We start from the raw sequence: 24,373 nt of genomic DNA, 5'->3' as shown, positions 1-24,373 counted from the left end.
ACACAGGTCTCTCTCACAAAGTCGTTTCAACTCCATACAATGTTCTGAATACCAGGAAACACATAGCCCTGCAGATAACATTAATGAATAACCCAACAGCAGGCAGAGTTGCTTGTGTTTCAAACACACACGATTGTACCGATTCAAGCCGTGTTGGAAACAAAATGCTGACACTAGCAAGAATGTAGTCTACTAACCTGCATACTTGTCTTTTTGGGATTCATCCATAGACCAAAAACAGTAGTCGTAAGCAAAAACCTGAAGACAACACATAAAAAAAACATTGTTAAACATGTAAAAACAGCACACAACCAACGATGTACCATAACTCAGTCCGTAGTACTCCGTACATACTGTAGTAAGAGGTTGTATGCTAACAAACAAACTACTTTCAATTTAACATGCTGATTCAACTTTAGATTGAACTCACCTTTGGTTGATTCCTGGCCACAGCACATGGAAAAGACAAAATAACCACAGTTAACTTATGAGCCGTTATAAATGGTACATTCACGTACACATTCAAACACAAGACAGTGAAGGGAACATCAACCTGCTCAGTTCACATGAGGCCAGGAGGAGCCGGGGATTGGACCAAAACTACTGGATCCAAGACGGCCACTCTACCTCATGAGCCACTGCTTCCCAATGTTAACAGCCTATGATGCCTATCTACAGTGCGTGTCATAGGAAACAACGTATAACAACTTACCATGAGACATTTACTTTTAAATTAATTCCAAAACAAAGGCAACACTTGGTTCATCATCTGGCCTCGTTGTTGGCAGATAGGCATCCCTAATGTGCCCATCAATATTGTTTACGTTTTGTGCCAAGTTTCATTTAGCACAACACTGAACCCCTACCAGCTGACTCATCTCCATACTATCAACTCATGTGCAATGAAGAAAGCCCATGTTAGATAGAGGATGGCTAAGCCAAGGGATGGCATAATCGCTGGAGACTGGACCCACATTGGATCCCCTTGGATTCAGCCTTGGACAATATCCTGACAGTCCTGTCCTCTCATACCTCCACTTCACCATCTAAGCTTTCTTACTCATATTACATTATAAAGAAAACATTAAAGCATGACTATTGTCCAAAGAAAAACAACATGCTGAAGGCTACAATGTACTGTAGCAAGTATAGCATGTCTGGCGTCATAATAAAGACGCCAGACATGGCTCCAGGGTCAAAGTCAGTGGAGTAAGAGAACAGTCTTTAATGGATAAAAAGTGCTTTAATTTCACTGAAGCTTAAAACATGGTCTGGGTCACTAATCCTCTTTGGCTCGCTGTGAATCAAGGGGAGAATGTAACCTTCTGTGACATTAAGCACCTTGTAACCACAGCGTGTCCGTGAGACAGGCCTTTATTTCAACATCCGTGCAAGCCTGCAAGAGATTCTCCAGTCCATAGTAGCTACAGTTTGTATTTTTAATCTAGCTATCAAATAAGAGATTAATTTAGACCTGGGATATCATGTGAATACAACAAATTACTTCCTGGGGGGGGGGAAGCTAGCTGTATTATGTGCACCAGAAATAGAGTTAAGAAACAGTGCAACATCATGCAGGGATGTGCAGAGAATGTTAGAGAGGCAGGGGCTGACATTTCTAAAAGGGCTTTTGGTGGAAATATCGAAAATAGCAGACCTCCAAGCTCACAGCGCGTCGAGCTGCGACGTGTTGTGAGCTTGTAGGTCGGCTATTTTCGGTACGTGATACCACACTGAACTAAGCATAATCAAGTCAATACTGGAGATGTGGTGTGACAGCATGGACACTTAATACATTTTGGTGTACTGTATGTATACTATGTTGTGAGTGTCTTGTAAGCCCGTGCGGGCTGGGCACCGTGTGGTGCATGACACTTTAATAAAAATGTATCTATCTATCTATCTATCTACACAGTAAGGGCAATTCTATCAACATAAGATGCTGTATTCAAGTTCAGGAGAGTTTGGACAAGGCAATTCTCTTGAATGCTGCCTTCATGTATGGCATGGAAAGGGGGGCACATTTGCATTTCTTTCACCATAGTAAAACAGCATTCATGGTCTGGAGAGGGCACTTTTTACAGACGGATAAAAGGGCAGGGGCTCAAGCCCCCTTTGATGTCTATGTGTGCACGTGCCTGCGATCATGTTCAGAACTGTCCCTCCTGTCTCAAGTGTGTCCCAAGACAGACCAATGTTCTACACATCTGATGCCAGCTATACTTCAGCATTCAAGCAAGAGGGTGTGTAATTTCATCATCAGCTTTATAATACTGCAGTGTGATCTCCTGGTATACTCATTAATCACCCACGCTGACTGAAAGCATTCCTGCAAGAAAGGCTTAAAGGAATAGTTCACCCCCAAAATGACTTTTTTTTCCTCTATCGGTTACTCACCCCATGGTTGAGTTCAATATGTTTTTGTCGCATTTCTAAAAATATTATTGAACTCAAGTCACCATGGGGTGAGTAATCGATAAAAAATAAATAATTTTGGGGATGAACCATTCCTTTAATACTGTTATGTTGCCACATCACATTCTTTTATAACTAGACTCTCTAAGAAATCAAGACAAAACAAAAACAAGACAATAATTCAGTTGCAAAACATCCTCACAACACACACTCATCATGTCTAGTGATACTTGAGTGACATGGTGAGTTAACCACTAGCCCTAGCTTCCATATTGTGGGCATGTCATAATGGGTCAACAACATCTGGTGAAAATAGCAGAGCTACAAGGTCAAGTTTGCATCACAGTCTGCGCAGTGATACAACATGTGGCAGTGTGATGCCACACACCACATTGTGACGTTTGTAGATCAGCATGTATGTTCATGCAACGACTGCCACCTGTACCAACATTGCCCTCTGTTCAAGGACACATAGCAGCAAGCACCATGAGGTGCTGAAGATTAGCTAACTAAGATTAGCTCAAAACTGCCATGTCACAAAATAGACGACTGTTTACACATTTCTAGAATGTGTTGCCTGTTTTCCCCCTTTCTGCCTTCAGTGTCCCTTCTAAATTTAAAAAAACCTACAACAACAAAATATATATTCGTAAAAATAATTTGCACTTGCGGTTGATGTAGTGAAAATATACATTGGCATCTTCTTCCCAATGAAACTTCACTAGTAACATATTCTGTCTTCCACGGTACACAAAACATACAGTCTGCACTCATGCAACAAGCAATTTTTGGAGAGAGAAAAAATAAACTTATTTCAAATTTAGTCCTGACCCAACACAGGGCCAAGCCTTATGGAACAAGGCCTCCCTGTGTACAACTTGGCGCCTATATATGTCCATGAAAGAGCAACATTAAGCCCTCTCTCTCTCCTGTCCCGTCCTGGGCTGGTTAGCTAGGACATTCCTGAGATAACTGGCAGAGCCAGACAGCTCCAAGGAGTCACTAGTGGAGTGTGATGAGGGAGGGAGTCAGGGAGGAGTATGGTGGGCCAGGCCAGCTTACCATGCAAGTCTGCATGAATAACAACACATAAGCTAAGGTCAATTGGAGGTATCTGATAAACCTGGCCTGCACTTCAATAAGTTGCAAATACACATTACATAAATTATATTACATTTTGAGGATGGAGGGTGTACACAGTGCATATCACAGACGCTTAGGGCTCGGTTCGGCTCCGTCTAAACTACAATATGACGTCTTTCAGAGGTTCGGGGGGGCGGGTACCGTCATTAATTTGGCTGTTCGGTGCTGCCGAGATTTTGTGGCTCCCCGAACGGAACCGAAATAAATTCGTCTCAAAAAGTGGAGTATGCATCGGCCCAGATCGACCCTTAGTCGTTGCAGCCATTATTATGGAAACAAACATTTCTGCTATAACGAACAGCTGGGAAACCAGGAAAGGAAGGTTACAGCAGAAGAACGACATGCAACACGTCAGGCTGGATTCAAAACCAGATCCCTCTCTATTCAAGGTTTCACAACCGCCCCTGTCATTTTGTCTGTTAACATAACACGTCAAAGTGCCATAATATCATTTCTGCATTTGTCTTGTCAGCCATTCAGCCAACAAGCTGGCAAAGCAGAAACGCACTGGGAGGATTGAGTAATCAAATAAGTCCCCCTCACATAAACAACAAACCCATGTTTAGACACCACAGATTCTACTTGCATGTACAGTATGGTGAGCCACTAGACAACATGGCAGCCCATTGAGCTAATGACCCTTTCCATCCAATACTTTATTCACACAATGTTTAAGGTTTTAACTACTCCAGACTAGGGATGGGACGATATGAAAATTCATGCCACGATTATTGTGACCAAAGAAATTGTTATTTACGATATTATCGCGATAATCAAAAAATCCCCTACATCCATTATCCTGGGGCGGAACAAAAACGTTCCCCACTCCAGACACAGCAGAAATAGCCAATCTTGTTCTATTGTCACTTTTCTTTTGTGGATTTTCACCTACAATGCCCAAAATAGCGATGCCAGGGTTAATGTCACCACCTATGTCAAAAGCTAGAAACATAAGTGAGATGGAGCAGCCATAACATGTTTACTTTACATATTATGTGCTTATTCAGGCAAAACATATTCAGTTATTACACCTAAAAGTTGTCTGCCATGTTTTGGCAGTTCCATCTGTCTATTTGCATTTCCTTCCTCTGTCTGCATGAGCGTCTAAAAAGGACTCCTGGAGCCTGTAAAACCTGTTCGCACTGAGCCCCATAAGGGAACATACCACGGCTGAATACTTACAGTGGGCACGTTAGGGCAGAATACACACACCAATGTAACGTATACATTCTGTACTACACACAGTTCAGAAAACAACCACAAATACTAAAGACTGCCAAGGCAGACTCTAGCTAAATGACACTGGGGGTAAAAAAAATAGTGAAATGTGAGATCCACCTTTGAACAAAGGCAGGGATTCATTTCCTGGCTAAAGGAGTTTGACCTAAAGAATGCCTGTTGAATCAGGCCACCTGAGCAGGAGCCAAAAACCTCTTGGGAGCATCTTCTACACAGTCAAATCAAGGGCCCAGTTGTTCAGAAGCAATTCGACAGGATTTTTGGCCATCCGATTGGATCCAATCTTGAAAATGGGTTATTCAAAAGACAGAAAGGATTCTGAAAGTGGATTAGATCAGGCAATCCAGTCTTGGTTTTTAACTGGATCAAACCTACAGTTTGTTGTCGGCATGGCAACATCAAAACATTAGGTTACGAACTTAACCCATGTTCTGTATGGGCGAGATGTGCACTCGATCTGTGATCACACCAGGAGGCGCTCTCCCATAAGCGAATATCGAAGCAAGTAATAATGATAAACTTAAAATGACTCCATTATTCTACTAGACTTGTTTTAATTAATTATAGCCTACACTGTGATATGTAGCCCCCGATCTCTGGTAAGCTGCATTTGGTCATCGTGAAGAGTTTGTATCTGGATGAGGGTGACCCAATCCAAAGTTGATTTGAAGAACGGGCACAAAAGTAAGATAAGATACCTGACCTTGATAGATACCTCACCCTGGGTATTAAAAAAAAACATGGAATTCCAAAGCTAAGGGTCCATTAATTTACTAGTTAAATGAACACTGGATGTTGTAGTGTACCTGGCCTCCTCTGTGTTGTTGGCCAGCCTCACAGTACCTGGCTAACTGCTAGGAGCAGACAGGACGTTATCACCACCAGTCAAGATCAGGGACATTGGTATTTATTTACCCTCATACATACTACACTTCAGACTCGCTTTCCCCACCCAACTAAAATCTCCCTTTCTCCCATTCTTTGCTCAATTTTGTGCCTTTCTCTCCTAATAAAGTTGTTTATTTTGATTTGTTTTGAACAGCGACCATTAAAAGCGCTATATAAATCTGATGTATTATTACACTACATAAGTACTTTAAATATACTGTACATGATCAGATTTTTTAAACACTTGAACCCTGGCATCCCTATTCCGGGGCACACATTTGATTGGCAAAAATAGCAGATCCACAAGCTCACCACACCACAATGCATTGAAAATGGTCTATTTTCGTGTTGAATGAAAACAGGAAACGTGGCTATTACAGAGCCCTGGGGGACTCCGGTCAACTAATTACAAGGTTTAAGAGGTTTCTGAGGCGCCATGACAACTAGCCTATATTACCACCATGCATTGACATTTACAATGCCTTTCATTTATTGCAATTCACTGGACAATTTAATATATTTTGGGTAAAAGACGAGTCAGGCAATGAAGTGCCGACTCATTAATTGCTGCTGTTTTAACTTCTAGGCTGACTACCTGAGCAGGAATGAGCAGGAACAGACACACCCTTTGTAAAGAAAGACATGGTGCAAGAAGCAGAGGAGGGAGGAGTAGGAAAACAGCTGGGAGGCAGAGTGAAAGTCAGGGTGTGGACGAATGAAAGAGAAGTGAGGTTTGGATTTGAGCCTTCTTCGTGCTAGCTGCTGGTCACCGAGACCAGCTGGGTAGAATTCACACCCACTGTATCGCAGTGTTCTGTCTTAACCTCAAAGAGAATAATATAGAAAAGTTTGCGCTCTTGCCTCATGGCTTACTAAGGAGTGGAGAAGCTACAGCATAACAGTCCAAGGTAATAAGAAAAAGGCCAGCGTGTCAGTGTGCTGGCTTTTTCTGATTACATTAACCTTGACAGAATCCTTTCACACAGACAGTAGACTTATGCAAAGGAGCATACAGTACAAACTAACATAAAAGAGAAGGGAATTGTTTCAAGGTGTCTACTTTACATTAAAGGGATAGTTCACCCCCAAAATGACTTTTGTTCTATGGATTACTCACCCCATGGAGTGTTTGAGACTTAAATTGATGAATTCATGGATATTGTTTAGTTTTTGTTGCATTCCTAAGCCATTAATAGAAGAAGAAGAATAAAGAATAAAGACCCTTGTGTATCCAGTAGGAGACAGAAAGGGTATCCCTTTATCAAGCTGTATAGCCTATGCAACCTGTATAAATTCCACCTTCAGGTGGAAATGAACTAAACCTATAGCTAGGGTCCTGGGAGAAAAATAACCATGACTTTTGAAGAGTAATAAGAGCAACATAACATTGAAATAATTCACTGTGGCCCTGCTTAAAGTGGAGAATAGCCAAAGCACCATGAACACTCATTTGTTTCCAACAGGGACCAATTATAAAGTGCACTCCTGAGACTGCATGACTAAACACAACATAAAATAATAAATATATCAGCTAAGCACAAAAGTCCCCTATGCTCCAATCTTAAAATGTTATATTAAACCTTTTACACAAAATGTCAAGTCCAGTGCTTGATAGCCCCCTGCAAAGACTTGCAAGACTTTCCAAGATAGTATAGTACAGAGTAAACCAATACACAAACTTTAGAAGGCAATCGTAGCCAATCAGGAGGGAATATTGGAAATGGGACAGATCCATGTTGATGACATGACGTTAGAGATACTGTGTACCGCTTTGCATGATGTTAGGCCAAAATCTGTAGGAGCAGTGTAGAAAAATGTTGTTTTGCAATAATCAGCCTCATGGTGGAGCTAGAAGAGGGCCATGTGAGAAATCAGGGCTGGAGGTTGTGAGTTGCCATCCAAGGTAGGAGTCTGTGTGCAAAGTTTTGCACGGATAAGGGCAACGGTTCCGGAGATAAGAGTAGGGCAAAAGTGTGATGTGACAAACAGACTGACAGACTGACTGACAGACAGACAGACAGACAGACAGACAGACAGACAGACTGACTGACTGACAGACAGACAGACAGACTGACAGCCGGTGGAGCTTTTCATAGTAACAAACAGTTCCCTACCTGGGGTCTCCTTTGTTTAGGTTGATGCTGGCTGGATGCAGCACTGTCTGGTTCCCTTCCATCTCGACCACACATTTTGTCTTCAGGTCTTTCTCTGATGGGGGAAATAACAGCCCAGGTGACTTTTTAGATTAAAAATAATATGTCTATAGCAAATGACAATTATGAGATCGCTGACTTCCAATGTAAACCTGCACCTGCAATGTTGGAAAACAGGAGAGAGAACTAAATGCCTAAACTAATAGTCGGTGTCCTAGACAAAAAGTGGGTACTTGAATAGCACTTCCACACTTATTAAAATGGATATACACTAGTACAGGAAGTGAGTTCATTGTTCAGTCAACTATATAATGTATGGTCACTTTAACTTCCGGAAGTGGTCATGCACAGCTCTCAACACAGAAAAAAAAACAGGTTCCATATACCGTCTGTGTGCCAGGTCCTTGTTTCATTAACGCTAACACTATAACACGGAGCTGCAGGAAACAGTTTTGTTGTTGCTGAATCATTCGTGCCTGGCCTGTACAAACATACTGATCCACTTCTCTCCCAACCAAACCTGTCAGTTAGGAAGTCTCAAAAGCAAGGTCAGACCTTGCTTCACAAATGCTCTGTTCCACATTCCCATCTAAACGGGAAATTAAGGAAGTGACTGTATTGGAAGACATCCAGTCACATGCACAGTGAGAATTCTCTCAATAAAAGCAGGCTGTAAACTAAAACTCATGATTGTTTACACTTGTATCTGAACTGTTTAAAGTGGTAAAACCATGTCACTGTGCCATGCATGCATAATACTTATTTTCTAAGAGTGATGTCACTGACAATTCCATGTTTATTCTTGCATTCACACATGCGCCTGCCAAGTGACCTTTCCACAGTGATGCAAAAGAACATTTCAGGACGAGGGCCAAACCTACTAATACAAATACAGAAGCTAAAACGTAGAATTACTTAGGACAAGACAAATATGTAGGTCTACACTACAGCACAGCTGCATCTGTGTGCTCAGTGTTTGGTAGAAAACGCAGTAATCAGTGGCTGGGAGGCTGGGAGTCTGGAAGGAAGTTGGTGAGTGAAAGGGAATAAATGACTGTCACAAGGTTTCTGTTATGTTTATACTCACCTCTCCTATTCATTGGTCGAACCCGAACGGCGACCTTTACATTGGAGTCGTTCAGGCTGCTGTCATCCATGGCGCCACCGGCTGATCTAAAATGAATGAACCGTCAAAAATGTGACCGATATTATGGCATCTATTATGCAGAAACCGTGACGAAATAAATGTGTGTTGCCCTCTCATTTTACCATCTCATTCTTCTCACATTACTATTTAGAACAACAAGCCACTCCTCCATTATGTGAGTCTGACACAGTGTCTCCTATAAATAAAACTAAAGACAACGAAACAACCGAGCCACGACTCGATCGGCACCACCAGACACTGACAGACAGCGACCACGAAGATCTTTAGGGATTTCCATGTGATCTTATTATATCCAAATCACAAATTAAAGGGCAGAGTGAAACTAACCATGTAGCGAGACGAGTGCGCAGCTATTCCCCCGTCCTGTCCTACTACTGTCCCACTCCAGCAAGCTTCCTGGGTCCGATATCCAAGCAGCCACCTTGACGTTTACAATCCAACCACCACTACTGCTAGTACTAGACAGTGGTGGAAAAAGTACTCACATAAGTTACTGGAGAAATACTCGATCTGGTACGTACGATGAGTATGAAGTCCTGAATTCAAAATGTACTTGAGTAAAAGTGCAAAAGTATTGGCTTAAAAATGTACATAGAGTACCAAATGTAAAAGTACTCGTGAAGCAGAAATCTTCAATTTCATGTTTTCAAAATGTATTATATTATTTGAAAATAGCAGATCTACAAGACCTTGTAGATCTGCTATTTTCAAATGGCCGAAAAGGCTGAAGTGCTTAATCTAAGTTTTGTAACAATAATCAAAATCTAAAGTAACTATTAACTCAAGTGTTCAAATAAATATAGTGGAGAAAGAAATTACAACATTTGGATCCATCCGAGATGTAGTGGAGTATAAGTAAAAGTATTGGAAATTGGAAACACTCAAGTACAAATACCTCAAAATTGGACCTACAAGCATTACAGTAGGCCTACTTAAGTAAATCTACTTAGTTACTTTACACCACTGACGCGAGTAGCCTACGGAACACAACACACGCACCAGAGTCGGGTTCCAGCAACTTGACTTCATATGAAAGCTAACTAGACTCAGTAGAATCGTGCAGGACATACATGTGCGTTAATGCAGCAGAATGTCACCAACTTACTGTGTGTGCTGACTGAAGACAGGCTAGTTTAAGTCCATTCTTTCCCCAGGTCAGATACTCCACCTGTTGCATTTCCTGAAACTACCCGTAGAGATCAGTCATGTCAAGCGTCTTGGAGGGCAGAGGGAACCCCTCTTTGGCAGGTGTTTCGACCAGGTAGGCGTGGTTAGGTCTATAGGGTACTTGTTCAGTTTTATTATATGGAATTTTGATAGAAAACTGATTTCTGCCCCATGTCATATCACCCTCCTAAATAAGCAGGGGGGTAGATAGGCGGAATAAACTTTTAGGATATTGTAAATGTATAATTAGACAAATTCCAGGTAGACTTGTTTTATGGTTGGTCTTCTGTTGAAGTCTGTAGGCCTATGTGTCTATGTGTTTTTTAATGTGGTGTATTTCTTTTAGTGTTTCTCGTATGCTGGCACTTGTTGCACATTACAACAAATCTCTGTATAAACAGACAATAAACTGACTTGAACTTGAACTTGAACTGTAGAAATAGGCTAGGGGTAGGACCAGATAAGCATAGGCTTCTTATTGAAATTATTATTATTATTGTACAATATATTGTGCATTATTTTGTGTTTTGCTTTGCTTTTGTTGTTTTTGTTGTAATTTTTGCATTATTATTGTGTATTATTTTGTATAACACTTTTGTCTTTTTTTTTTTTTATGTTCGAAATAAACATTCATTCATTCTATGCCTAGGCCGGGCCCTAACCCTATCAGTAAAACTATAAAAATGCCTAAACCTAACGACATCAACCCTAACCCTAATCTCACAAACACTATGCCATGCCTAACCCTAACCCTAACCTTAAAGGAGTAGTTCACCCCCAAAATGACTTATTTTCTATTGATTACCCAAGCCATGGAGACTTGAGTTCAATAATATTTTTTGGTATGTGTCGCATTCCCAAGACAATAATTTGATTAAAATAAATGTACCCCTAGGGGTACATTTATTATAACCCTAACCCTAACCCTAACCCCATTCCATTCGGATGGGGCCCCAATGCAAAATAGCTATTTTGCATGGAATGGGGTTACCTTTTCAAATATGTCTTTAGGAATGCGACAAATAGGCCTACAAACAAATATTATTGAACTCAATTAAGTCTCCATGTTGTGAGTTATAGAAAAAAACTTAAGTCATTTTGGTGGTGAACTACTCCTTTACACCTAACAGAAATCAAATGATTATGCCTAAAACCTTACCCTCGCATCACCAGGCTTTCCGCTACTAAAACCCAGGTCCCAGACTAAACCTAACCTCAAAACCACGCCTACCTGGTCGAAACGCCTGGGACAGTGGGAGATCCCGTCAACCTGGGAGCTGCTAAGGGGATTTGGTGTTGTAGCTCAGCAGCCCGTAGTACGTCGGTGTCGCGCGGGGGAAGGGGGAAAAGAGAACAGATCTACAAGCTCACGACTCGGCGACTATTAGGGCTGAATGACGGTCGATGTCGATCCGCATGCTTTGAGTATCTGTGATTTTCTTTCCTCCACGGGGAGGGGAAAAAAGCCAGACAAAAGTTACACAAATCATTAACGCAAACCCCATTTGAAATAATTATGATTAACGTTAATATTACATAATAGAGAAACAGAATTGAAATATAGGTTGTATACATAAAATAACAATAAATAATAATATTGCAAAATAATTGCATAGTTGCATAATAATAATAATAATTGCATAATAATAATACTATATTGCATAGTAATAATTAATAACAATAATTTAAACCAGAATTGCAATTTGTTGCATTTTGCAACATTGCGTTAAAGTGTGTTTTACGTTATTTTGCGACAGTTTGCGTTGTTGCACGGCAGAAGCCCTGTCGTGTCGCAGCGTGGTGTTTGTTTATAGTTTTTTTGTACCACATACCTTGCTGTTTTAAAGTGAACAGATGAAGATCCTCTGACAGGCACCCACCACAAGGGATTTACACTGTCTGTGCACTAGACGACCATGGGGAAGCCAAAGAAAAAGAGTGAGTCTATTCTAAATGTCTGAAATATTATCTCAATATAACTTTAGCAATTTGCTCATGCTAGCACTTGCCAGCATGTCCACAGACTCACAGACACCACACTGTTTCTTCAAAGGATACGTTAACGTGGGATTGGAGTTATTTTGATATTCTAGAGATATTGAGATATTGTTGCTTAGTACAGTGGTTCTCAAACCTTAACATTTCAAGGTCTCCCCTTAACTATGACAGCGTACAAAATGGAACCAAATGGACCCGGATTTCATTTGGTTCCATTTGTACACTGTCAGACTTGTATGGGTCAATTTAGACCCCCTTAAAGGAACCCACAAAGTCCCTGGAATCCACTTTGAGAACCACTGGCTTAGTATAAGAGATTTTGCTTATTCCATTTGTGGTATTACCATGGAATAAGCACATAGTACTGAGTCTGAAATGTTTATGCAAGTAGCAGAGCCGCAGACTCTATAAAAGTAATGTGTGACAATCTTGGTACAGTATATCTGCATGTATTCATCCAGGTGATCTCAGCCGGGCTGAGCTGATGATGATGACCATTGCTGACGTCATCAAGCAACTGGTTGAGGCTCATGAGGAAGGAAAAGACATTAACCTCAACAAGTAAGTATTTTTTTACCAGACACAGACAGCCACCGTAATAAGAGAATGCTGCAGTTATAGACGGTATGTGTATGACTTCATCATCATACCCGAAAGTTATTCGGGAACGCCTGCTGAGTGGCAAAAACTACTTTCTGGCCTTGACAGCCCATAAATCCAAACAGAAAAGTCCTATCTGATTGCATTACTTTGTCACTCGATTTGCCATTCACTTTATGCATGCGCATAGTCGCATACCCTTTATTGCTTTGCTCCTATAGCCCAATGTACACTGACACTTGCCATAAATAATATGTCAATATGTCATAAGTATGGCTGAAACTGAACCGATGGCTGAAATGTCTAAAACACACGATCACTAGTACATAACCTCTTGTTAGCATTAGCAAATGGTCATATATCAACTAGTACCACTCAATGCTGTTCTCTCTGCCCTGACTTAACTGCTCTGTATTTTTACAGAGTGAAGACGCAGACCTCGGCCAAATATGGCCTTTCAGCCCAGCCTCGCCTGGTGGACATCATCGCTGCTGTCCCACAGCATTACCGCCGTGCCCTGGTGCCTAAACTGAAGGCCAAGCCTATCCGTACTGCTAGTGGGGTACGTATGTGGAGATAGACTGACAGATAGACTCTATCCGTACTGCTAGTGGGGTACGTATGTGGAGATAGACTGACAGATAGACTCTATCCGTACTGCTAGTGGGGTATGTGGAGATAGACTGACAGATAGACTCTATCCGTACTGCTAGTGGGGTACGTATGTGGAGATAGACTGACAGATAGACTCTATCCGTACTGCTAGTGGGGTACGTATGTGGAGATAGACTGACAGATAGACTCTATCCGTACTGCTAGTGGGGTACGTATGTGGAGATAGACTGACAGATAGACTCTATCCGTACTGCTAGTGGGGTACGTATGTGGAGATAGACTGACAGATAGACTCTATCCGTACTGCTAGTGGGGTATGTGGAGATAGACTGACAGATAGACTCTATCCGTACTGCTAGTGGGGTACGTATGTGGAGATAGACTGACAGATAGACTCTATCCGTACTGCTAGTGGGGTATGTGGAGATAGACTGACAGATAGACTCTATCCGTACTGCTAGTGGGGTATGTGGAGATAGACTGACAGATAGACTTTATCCGTACTGCTAGTAGGGATGGAACGATACGCGATATTATCATTTATCGTGATTAAAAAACACTCACGATAATCGTATTGTGGAGATTTCATTTATCGTGATATCGTCCTCCGTCATGCACTGGGATCAATTCACCTTTTATTTGCTGAGCTGCATATCAAGTACCATGTAATGGATGTTTGGGGATATTTTGATTGTCGCGATAATATCGTTAATCGATTTGGTTAATTTCTTTGGTCACAATAATCGTGATATGACATTTTCATATCGTCCCATCCCTAACTGCTAGTGGGGTATGTGGAGATAGACAGACAGATAGTCTATATCCCTGGGCTCACTATCAATACTCATTCTGCAGTTACATCTCCTAACTATTTTAAAATATCTTTACATTGATTTATTTTATTTCTGCTATGCAGGAAGCAATGCTTAGATGATTTTGATTTATATTAGGATACATTTGCGTGACTGTAAAGACCAAACGGAAGTGGGGAAGAGTCTTCGACGTTTTCTGGCCAAGGACCCCTTAGCTGAGAGAGAGATGAAGCAGGGACCCCCTCTACATGTTGTATAAAACTGTGTTGTCGATTTTCGTTGATTTCATAGATAGATTCATAGACTTGTTTGACAGCACTGTCGTCATGTCTATGTTGGATTCATGTTAATCATCAATACTTTACAACTTGACCTTTCATGTTGTACTTGGTCTGCTCTTTTTTACCTCTTCACAAAAAAAACAAGACCAAAATAGCCGATCTCCAAGCTCTCAATGCCTGGCAGCTCGAGGCATGAGAGCTTGAGAACTTTATAGCCAAAAACAGCATATCTACAATGTAGATATGCTGTTTTTGGCTAAAAAGTTCTCCTCAGAATAGGGATGTGAGGGTTCAAGTTGTTAATATAAAAGAATGATCCTATCACACAAAGATTTGCCCCCCCCAGGCAACCGTCTGGCCAATGCGAGACTACTGTCTGGTCAGTTAGTCAGTTAGTAAAACATGATTGAACCCAAAGAACAATAACAAACCTTTGCACTTGTCATCTGCAGATTGCCGTTATTGCTGTGATGTGCAAGCCCCACCGCTGTCCTCATATCAGTTTCACAGGGAACATCTGTGTGTAAGTGACACGTTTGTCCCACTGTTGCATCAAAACAATCCTAATACATTGATCGTATGAAGGTGGATACATATGAAGGTAGATAAGCAGGTACAGTAGGTAGATGTATTCTCCTTCAGCAAAGAAAACAAAATCTTCAGACTTTCTTTGAATATTGTCACATTAACAAGCTGTCCCTATTCTGAATCTGAGCATGTTTTTATATATATATCCTTGAGGAAGAGCAATAATTATTATGTTATTACCAGTAAGACTCCCTAATCGGGAGATAAGCGACCGTTGGTCGCTTATCTCCATAAATAGGCCAAAAAGTAGTTTGTGCAAAATCGTCCTGATGGTGGCGCTAGATGGGACAGATGCGTTGTGATTACATGACTGTAGAGATACTGTGTACTGGTGTGCATGATTTTAGGGCAAAATCTGTAGGAGCAGGGTGACTGTAGAGATACTGTGTAGTGGTTTGTGTGATTTTAGGGCAAATTCTGTAGGAGCAGTGTCCAAAAATGTGTTTTTTAAAAATCAGCCAGATGGTGGCGCTAGATGGGACAGATGCATTTTGATGACATGACTGTGTAGTTATGAACAATAGCTAATGTATACAACTAACCTTTGTGGTATGTTCTTGCAAAAGTCTCATTTCTTCTAGAAGTCTTCAAATCTTGTGTGTTGTCTTCATTGAGTTTGGGAGAAATGCCAATACTAGCATGCAAGATGCAAGCTCTCCTGCTAAAAGTAGACACACCCACAGGCAGATCTTGATAGTGGACCCAGGTCTGTTTATTTAAGCATGGAGGCTCATCCTTCCTGGACTCCCTGGTGTGAAGGGGTGTGTGTGTGTGTGTGTGTGTGTGTGTGTGTGTGTGTGTGTGTGTGTGTGTGTGTGTGTGTGTGTGTGTGTGTGTGTGTGTGTGTGTGTGTGTGTGTGTGTGTGTGTGTGTGTGTGTGTGTGTGTGTGTGTGTGTGTGTGTGTGTGTGTGTGTGTGAGAGAGAGGACAGTGGCAACATTCCTTGCCACTTGGCAGGTCACACATTATGTTTGAGAGAGAGAGAGAGTGTGTGTGTGTGTGTGTGTGTGTGTGTGTGTGTGTGTGTGTGTGTGTGTGTGTGTGTGACACAGAGAGAGCAGCCCCGTTGGGGTGGTCATTTGGTCATTTTTGCACATTTGGTAATTTTTTACACCTGGGGGTCCCCCAGGGACCTGGGGGTCCCCGAAACTCCGGGGGTCCTTGGAGGTTGTAGTTTGGCAGGCAAGGAGTGTGTGTGCAAAATCTGGCATGGATCGGGGCAACGGTTGCAGAGATATGAGCAGGGAAAAAGTGTGACGTGTGACGTGTGACAGAGGGAGTGACGGAGGGAGTGACGGAGGGAGTGACGGAGGGACAGCCGGTGGAGGTTTGGATAGTGTGCAAGTAACTGCGACCTACGGTCGCAATTAAGACAACTGAAATGAAAATATTGATATTTGATAATACAGTGCATTTTCACTATCTTACTGCATTTCTGTACATAATTATATTACAAACAACCATTTCTTCAACAATTTGAATTTGATTATCTGTTTGTTATCTGGCAGCTATTGTCCAGGAGGTCCTGACTCAGACTTTGAGTACTCCACACAGTCCTATACTGGCTATGAGGTGAGCTTCAACATGCCTTATAATATAGCAAACACTAAAGGGCTTTTTAGACAGGCGGGACTTTTCGCACGGAAAACAAAGACGATTTTCTTTTTTTTTATTTCTTTTGAAATAAATAAACCAATTATTCTCCATGACCTCATGCACACCTGCTCAGAATTTGCTGCGCGGCAAGTGGCTGCGGCAGTGCGTTGTTTTCGCCGATTGAACCCTGTTCGATTCATGTGTTTTTTCGCATGCGGTAAAAACGAATTGACTCCGAACTGCATTGATTGCACACCAAATCCAATGCGTTTTAATCATGCAGCAAATGGAAAAAACGCAACGGGCCTGTGTGCAAAGCCCTTAAGAGGTTTATGTGGAGACATTATTGTGAGTAACTGCATTATCTCATTGTCTTCTGTGTGTGTGTGTGTGTGTGTGTGTGTGTGTGTGTGTGTGTGTGTGTGTGTGTGTGTGTGTGTGTGTGTGTGTGTGTGTGTGTGTGTGTGTGTGTGTGTGTGTGTGTGTGTGTGTGTGTGTGTGTGTGTGTGCAAGCCAACCTCCATGAGGGCCATCAGAGCCCGTTATGACCCCTACCTTCAGACCAGACACAGGGCAGAGCAGGTCAGTAACTCCCTAAACATTGTACACACATTGTTGTTTTGCCCTGTAAAAGGCTTATATCAGGCCAACTATTACACAAACTCATATTTAACTGTTCTGCTGCCGTTGACAGTCCTCACCGTCATTGAAAGGGTTAATACCATGGCGCCGTTGACGGTGAGGACTGTGAATCTTACTGTATATACAGTAAAGATATCATTACTTACTTAATGTCGCTCCGGTCCCGCCCGCATCGGTAATGTCGGCGATTTGTTTACAACGCACGTTGGGTGTGCACGCGAAGTGAAGCTCCTCAATGTTAAGTCAATGGAGAGGCCCATAAAGAAACTTCATTTAAACAAAATAGCCATTTTGAGACATTTTGCAGCAGATCTAAATGTAAACAAGGCACAAGGCAGGGCGCAGCCATCTTCCTCTTCTTGTCCCACACTGTCATGTGACTAGATGACGTAATCGTTGCCGTCAAGTGATAATCCAAAAAAACAAAAACAACCCCCTTCCAGCCCTTCAAAATAATAGCGGCGGCCTATGGAGGAAACTGCGTGGCACCGAGGCACCAAGCAACCTTCAGATTAAGAGGCACTAATTGTGTTAACTCATACCCTGCCAAAAAATATGTTTCTATAATAAAAACGTCTTTAAAACGTCTTTTTCACTATGGACCTCCCTGCCAGACGTCTTCTGAACGTCTTTTTTAAAAAAATAATAAAAAAAATAAAAATAAAAAATTGAAAAAAAATGTTTTGAAAAAAAAAAATTTGGACCTCCAACAGTGTACTAGATCGCGATCGCGAAATTGCATGTTTAACCCCCATACCAACCCCATCTTTCAAACATGGCAGCCATGTTTGTTTACATTTGAAGAAAACATAAGGGCTCCTTTCTCCTGAATGCCTGAACGGATTTCCAAGCGGATTTTTTTGTTTGAAAGCTGTGAAAAGCATGCACATGCATAGTGCATGATCTGTGCACGAATGTGTGCACCAGCGTGCACACTATTTTTTTAACCCTTTGTTGGCGAACCGGCAATATAAGAGGTCATTCCACTTTAAATATGGCACCGACTGAGTTAATAGGGATGTAAATTATACATTTTTTAACAGCGATACGATAAGCATGATCAAGGTACATTGGTTAATTCATGGCAATACGATTCAATGATTTAAAATCAGTACAGTAACTATTTGGCAATATTTTTTTATCTGAGTGAAATGTGTGGAGAGTGCAGTTTTTTAAGGGAAAAATTTACTATGGATATAAACAAGTGTATTTGAACACACATGGACAAACCCTCACCTTGACATGAACATAGAGCAGTGATGTCATTACGTGCGCGTCCCGCGTCAAATACGCGTTCATGTCGCCCAGAGACGCATTCACGTCTTGTTTCTGGGGTCCCGGGGACGCGCCTCCATTATTAATCCATAATTTACCGCATCGCGGTAAAAGAAAAACATTAGCGATTAGCGAATCGCAAAGGCCGCGATGTTCTGCTAAGTAGACTTCCCAAGCAATATGGAGACGTTTAAAGTTTTGAAATCCCTTCATAATTGACTACGCAATGATCAAATCAAACCGTGGTGTCTGTCTTTGCTTCCTATTAAACCTGCGGAGAGGAGAGGAGCCAACTGTCTGTCTAACAGCACGTACAAGTTTATTTCCGTTCCAACAGAGTAGGTTCCAACGGAGTAGGCCTACTCCATAGCTACAGGTAGTGAATGTTCTTGTAATCATTATAAATATAATGTCCTTAAATCCTTGTGCATTGATTAAAAGCTGCCGTTTGTCATAAGCTGAAAGTGAAAGTGATTTCTGTGCAACGGTGGCTGCCCCTCCTCTTTCCCCCGCACACACAACTTTTGGTGTGTGTCTTAGGGTGCTTTTTTTTGCCTTGATGAAACTTAAGCAAGGCAGCGACATGCGGTACTTTCTTCCTTGACAATAATGAGAGGCAGACAATACCATTACTGACATTTTGCTGAATATAAAAACGTTTTATATTGCTAATAGCAAAGTAAAAGGGAATCTTTTGGAAACTTAATGGGTCTGTTACTCGGTGAACAAATGGAACCAAATGGACCTGTTCCATTTGTAGGCCTACTCTAGTTTTTTAAAATGTAATATAAATTGGGGTCCCAGTGATATAAATATAATTAAATGCGTGTCTGTAGCCTAGTGTATTTAGAAATCCTAGTTCTAAGTTCAAACATTAGCCAAATTGTAAAATAAATATAAGAAATAGGCAAACATTTTGAAAATAGCCGATCTACAAGCTCAGTCTTTAGACGGCCTTAATAACCTATTGTGGTGTGTAAAATAGCCTATAGAAAAAAGTTAATAATAATAATAATAATGGTAATAATAAGGGTAGTAATAATAATAATAATACATAAAAAAGTATCGAAAACGGTATCGAAAAAGGTATCGTATCGATTCCCAGGTATCGAAAAAGGTATCGTATCGATTCAGAGGTGAACGATACCCATCTCCGCGGCGTTGAATTTTTTTGGGACCCATAAAATATCCCTGGGACTCATCCGAAAAACTCTTCTGGGGTCCCGGGACTCATTACATTAAAAACCTATTAACATCACTGATAGAGATTACACACATTTATCAATAAAATAAAAGTGTAATGGAAAAGTAATGGAAAAGTAATTAAACCCCTCTTTCTCTTTTTTTCTTCTTAAAATGTCTAAATACAACGCACAAGTATTGCATTGCAAAATGATTCGATATGATTATTTGCGTCCAATATCTTATTCCATATTCAGGGTGTACTGGACACTGCTGCTCCATTCCAACACTACTACTGTAGTGGTGGCGCATACCTTGGTTAATTCACTTTTAATCTCAAGTGTAAGACCCAAATTAAAGTCAAAATTTAATTAATTGATGAAATATACAGGACGGCTGACAATCCTTGGTAAGGCGTTTCGCCTAGAGTCCTAGACTATAAATATGATAATATTCAAGTTCAACTTCAAACATGACTGAATGCGTCTGTCCCGCCACAGCTGAAGCAGCTGGGTCACAGTGTAGACAAAGTGGAGTTCATTGTGATGGGAGGGACGTTCATGGCTTTGGCTGAGGAGTACAGAGACTACTTCATCAGGAACCTCCACGATGCCCTGTCTGGACACACCTCTAACAACGTAGCTGAGGCCGTCAGGTATGAACAGTTCTCCTACCAGGGTTCCCACGGTCATGAAATTCCTGGAAATATTTTGAAGTTGGAAAAATATTTTTCCAGTACTGGAAAAGTTTTGGAATTGATCAAGGGTCCTGGAAGGTCCTGGAAAAAATAGTTATGCATTGTCTTTGGTTATTGATTTTGTTAATACCACTGAAATGACAAATTAAACATTGGCCAATTTGTCAAATATTAGAGGCACAAATTGTGAAAATAGACGATCTACATGCTCACAACGCCTGGCAACGCGAGGCGTTGTGAGCATGTAGATCTGCTATTTTCACAATAGATCTGCTATTTTCACAATAGAAAATGTTATACAAAATTCCTCAACTCTTAGTGCTCGTCAGGGTGCCGGGTCCCCAGTTAAAATATGATTATGTCGGGGGTCACAGCCTGAAAAGGTTGAGAACCACTGGCATGCACTACCTGTCTTTGCGCATAGGAGTAAGCGACCTGTTATTGAGCTGAATTATTGTTATATAGTCCTGGAAATTGGGTTAAATATTCTGGAAAAGTTTTGGAAATTAATTGGTAAAAATGTGTGGGAACCATGTCCTACAGGTCCCTGCTTATGTGTGTGCGCATGTGCATGCTTTTATGTCCGCACGGCTAGGCCTGTCACAATTATTACATAATTGTCTAATTGCAATTCATTCACCCTTTGTCAAGTCCTGCCCGTTGTCCCGCCCCTCTTCACACCCATTGGTTGCTGTGTCTTGGTGGGACACTCGGTGGGACACTCCATCCACTACCATTTCAATTCAGTTGCTTCGTATTGTTATTCTGTGTGTTCAATTCTAATTTCAAACTTGGTTTCAGTAAAACGGAGCTGCTCAGTGGCAGTATAGTGACTCAGCATGTTTTTATGTCTCCAAAAGATATGTTTTAACAAATTCAATATAAAAAAAGGTGGAACCAGGGCGGGACAAGGCAGATAGAGCCTTCTCGTTGGTCAGTCAGGGACAAACCAGAAGGCTAACAAAGGGTGAATTATTTGACATAATTGGAATTATTTTGTCATCATTTCCGAACCCATGTTGAAAAATGTTTTTTTAAGATTTGTTTTGGGGCTTTTATGCCTTTATTGGATAGGACAGTAGACTGACAGGAAATGGGGGGAGTGACATGCGGCAAAGGTCGTACGGGTCGTGAAATCGAACCGGGGACACTGTCAGTTATCACTGTCTATGTGGCAATGCCTATGTGGTATGCGCCTGGACCAGTAGGCTTGCGGGCGCCCCGTCCATGTTGAAAAATGGAAATAGCAGATCTACAAGCTCACAACGCATTGTTGTGAGCTTGTAGATTGGCTATTTCCACTATCAGTGTTCTTTTTATATTATAAATAGTATAAAGTTGTCAAATATTAATTTATTTTTAGGTCATGTGTCATATCTGCCATGTGCGACTACAAAGCCTAAAAGTCAAACAGAAATGTAATTGCCCCAAAAATGTTTTAAATTAAATTAAATTGTTAACTGAAATTATTTGAAATTATTTGTGACAATTCATTGTCATAATCATGACAGCCCTACACAAGGCAAGCATGTGTATCAATTCTGCAATTTCTGAGAAGTACTGTAAGTCTCCACTAGATGGGGCTATGCTATCATTTCATGAAAAGTCCCATTATGTAGTTACTGGAAACTTGCACACACCACCAGTAATAGTCATTATCAAAATCGTATTGGTGCTCCAAAAGCAATCAGTCCTTAAGCATTAGTCCCTACTTATCCAAATAATATTATAAGCCTCAGGCTTTGCCAATATTTTTTGAGATTTTTCCACTGTTCTGTGGCTAAGTCTGAAGTGCATTTTGACCTTGGAAGGTGGACCACAAAAACGAAACACAATGAACTCTGAGTCTCAACATACACACATAAAGCACCAAACTAGAAGCAAAAGCAATAATGACTGCAATATGTAAACCTGGTAAATAAACTAACAAAATATGTTAATATATGCCATTAATAAAAGCAATGTGTGATGTACTACCGTATCACAATTAATTTAGCAATTTTATAGATTGCTAAATTATAGAGATAATAATTGTATAATAATTATAGAGATATAATTGACTTGACTCAATTAATTTAATGAATTTGATAGCACTAACTAGACTCTTTAATTACTTCTATGAACCCTAAAATATAGAGTTTGGTCAGCTTTGAGTAATACTAAGTGTGTTCCTGCTTGATCTAGAGTGGATGACTCAGAGGACTCTGAGATCCAAGGTGGAAATGCCTATTTGTAGAACGGGTCGCTGAATGTCATACAAATGATTGAACCATATAATTGCTTTTTTTCCATAGGACTTAGACTTCCATAAGGCCTGTCTTCAGTGTGCCCTGCCATATCTGTCTGCATTCCTATATCTGCGTTGGTGTGTGAGCGAGCACATGCGTGCATGCATGTTTGTCTGGTGACACTGTCTATGCCTGTGTGTGTGTTAGTATGCGTGTGTGTGTGTGTGTGCAGGGGTGTCGCACCAAATTCTGGGCCCTGAGTACAAGGATTCACTGCGGGCAACCCATGAATGTTCTTTATAGGGGGAGGGGTTTTAACCCATTTAGACTGGGAACGCATTATTTTGTGCTTTAACTATTGAAAAATAGCAGATATACAAGCTCACAGCGTGGCACCGAGTGCCACGCTGCAAGCTTGTAGATCTGCTATTTTTGAAAAATCGTGAACATTTGTGCAAGCCTTTGTATATTTCAAATACTTATAAGGTTTTTTGAAAAACCTATGTTTCTATGTCAGTGGTGCTCAAACCTTTTCCTGTGAAGGACCCCCTAAATTATATGTATTTGGCCGCGGACCCCCATCTCAAAATATTTAGTTCCAGGGACCCCACAGAGGCAAAATTTGAGTTAGAAATGTTCGCTTAAAAATATTCCAAAATTTGCACACATTTTCACAACTTTTCAAAAATAGCAGATCTACAAGCTCGCAGCGCGGCACCGTGAGCTTGTATACAGTATCTATTTTTCAATAGCTAAAGTATAAAATAAATAAGGTCCCTCCACCTTGGGCCCTAGTAACTCAGTCCCACTTTTCCCCCCCTTTGTGACGCCCCTGTGTGTGTGCTTGAATATCTGTGTGTGACGTAAAAGCAGGTCTTTGTAGGATTTGTTATCAGGTGCTATTAAGATGCTGTGATTAGAGAGGCTGTGGCTGGGCTGCTAATCAGTTTGAGACGAGGGCTAGAACTGGCAATAGACTTCAACTCGGACAGCTGTTATCTGTTTGTGTGTGTGCGTGTGCGTGTGCGTGTGTGTGTGTGTGCGTGTGTGCGTGTGTGTGCGCGTGTGTTTGCGTGTGTGTGTGTGCGCGCGTGCAAGCTTGTGTGTTTTGTTGCTTCTAAAGCCTGATTCGTCATACAATGGCGCGAAAGTAGCTAATCTACAATAAGGATGCACTGATATCTTATCGGTATCGGGTCCCGTTATGACTTAATTAAGTCATATTGGGATATCGGACACAACCTCACCGATCAAAGTCACAGATCAAAAATAATAATAAAAAAGTCTCTGGCTTATAAATATGCAATATACCCGTATTTTCAGGACTATAAGGCGCACTTAAAAGCCTTTAATTTTCTCAAAAAACTACAGTGCGCCTTATAGTCCAGTGCGCCTTATATATGGATCATTCATTGACATTGACATTCCCTTTAGCACAGCTCCATCTGTTGGATGCATAAGCGTCTATTATGTGCGCCTTATAGTCAGGTGCGCCTTATATATGAAAACAGTTTGAAAATAGACCATTCATTGACAGTGCGCCTTATAGTCAGGTGCGCCTTATAGTCCAGAAAATACTGTAATCACGCAATTGTAAGCCCATAACCAAAATTACTTTTAACATATACTTATTAAATAAACGATATCCCACAATCTTATCCAGCAAAACCTTTTCTTCGCTCCTCC

General features: G+C 41.1%; 2 protein-coding genes across 6 annotated transcripts in view; one reads left to right on the top strand and one right to left on the bottom strand.

Moving 5' to 3' along the window:
* LOC308301242 (kinesin-like protein KIF13B) overlaps nt 1-10,241 on the bottom strand; it is a 58,086-nt gene extending 47,845 nt beyond the window's left edge. For 3 of the 4 annotated variants that reach the window (XM_080745151.1, XM_080745153.1, XM_080745154.1), the window contains exons 1-6: nt 10,112-10,212; nt 9,334-9,464; nt 8,926-9,011; nt 7,800-7,893; nt 431-443; nt 198-258 (exon numbers count right to left, since the gene is read on the bottom strand). In XM_080745151.1, the coding sequence (XP_080601277.1) occupies nt 198-258; nt 431-443; nt 7,800-7,893; nt 8,926-8,995 (238 nt within the window). In that variant the 5' untranslated portion in view covers nt 8,996-9,011; nt 9,334-9,464; nt 10,112-10,212. Of the gene's footprint in view, nt 1-197; nt 259-430; nt 444-7,799; nt 7,894-8,925; nt 9,012-9,333; nt 9,465-10,111 lie in introns of all 4 variants that reach the window. The other variant, XM_080745152.1, reaches the window with a different exon arrangement.
* elp3 (elongator acetyltransferase complex subunit 3) overlaps nt 8,765-24,373 on the top strand; it is a 40,510-nt gene continuing 24,901 nt past the window's right edge. Inside the window, exons 1-9 of one of the 2 annotated variants that reach the window (XM_080745155.1) lie at nt 8,765-8,870; nt 10,161-10,267; nt 12,021-12,111; nt 12,633-12,732; nt 13,195-13,333; nt 14,932-15,002; nt 16,576-16,639; nt 17,177-17,245; nt 20,263-20,417. In XM_080745155.1, the coding sequence (XP_080601281.1) occupies nt 12,090-12,111; nt 12,633-12,732; nt 13,195-13,333; nt 14,932-15,002; nt 16,576-16,639; nt 17,177-17,245; nt 20,263-20,417 (620 nt within the window). In that variant the 5' untranslated portion in view covers nt 8,765-8,870; nt 10,161-10,267; nt 12,021-12,089. Of the gene's footprint in view, nt 8,871-10,160; nt 10,268-11,975; nt 12,112-12,632; nt 12,733-13,194; nt 13,334-14,931; nt 15,003-16,575; nt 16,640-17,176; nt 17,246-20,262; nt 20,418-24,373 lie in introns of those variants that run through there. The other variant, XM_080745156.1, reaches the window with a different exon arrangement.

The sequence above is a fragment of the Nannobrachium achirus genome, assembly GCF_963921795.1.
Source record: "Nannobrachium achirus genome assembly, chromosome: 16".
NCBI lineage: Eukaryota > Metazoa > Chordata > Actinopteri > Myctophiformes > Myctophidae > Nannobrachium > Nannobrachium achirus.
The sequence above is the reverse complement of the archived record's forward strand: the minus strand, read 5'-3'. Positions and strand labels throughout refer to the sequence as shown.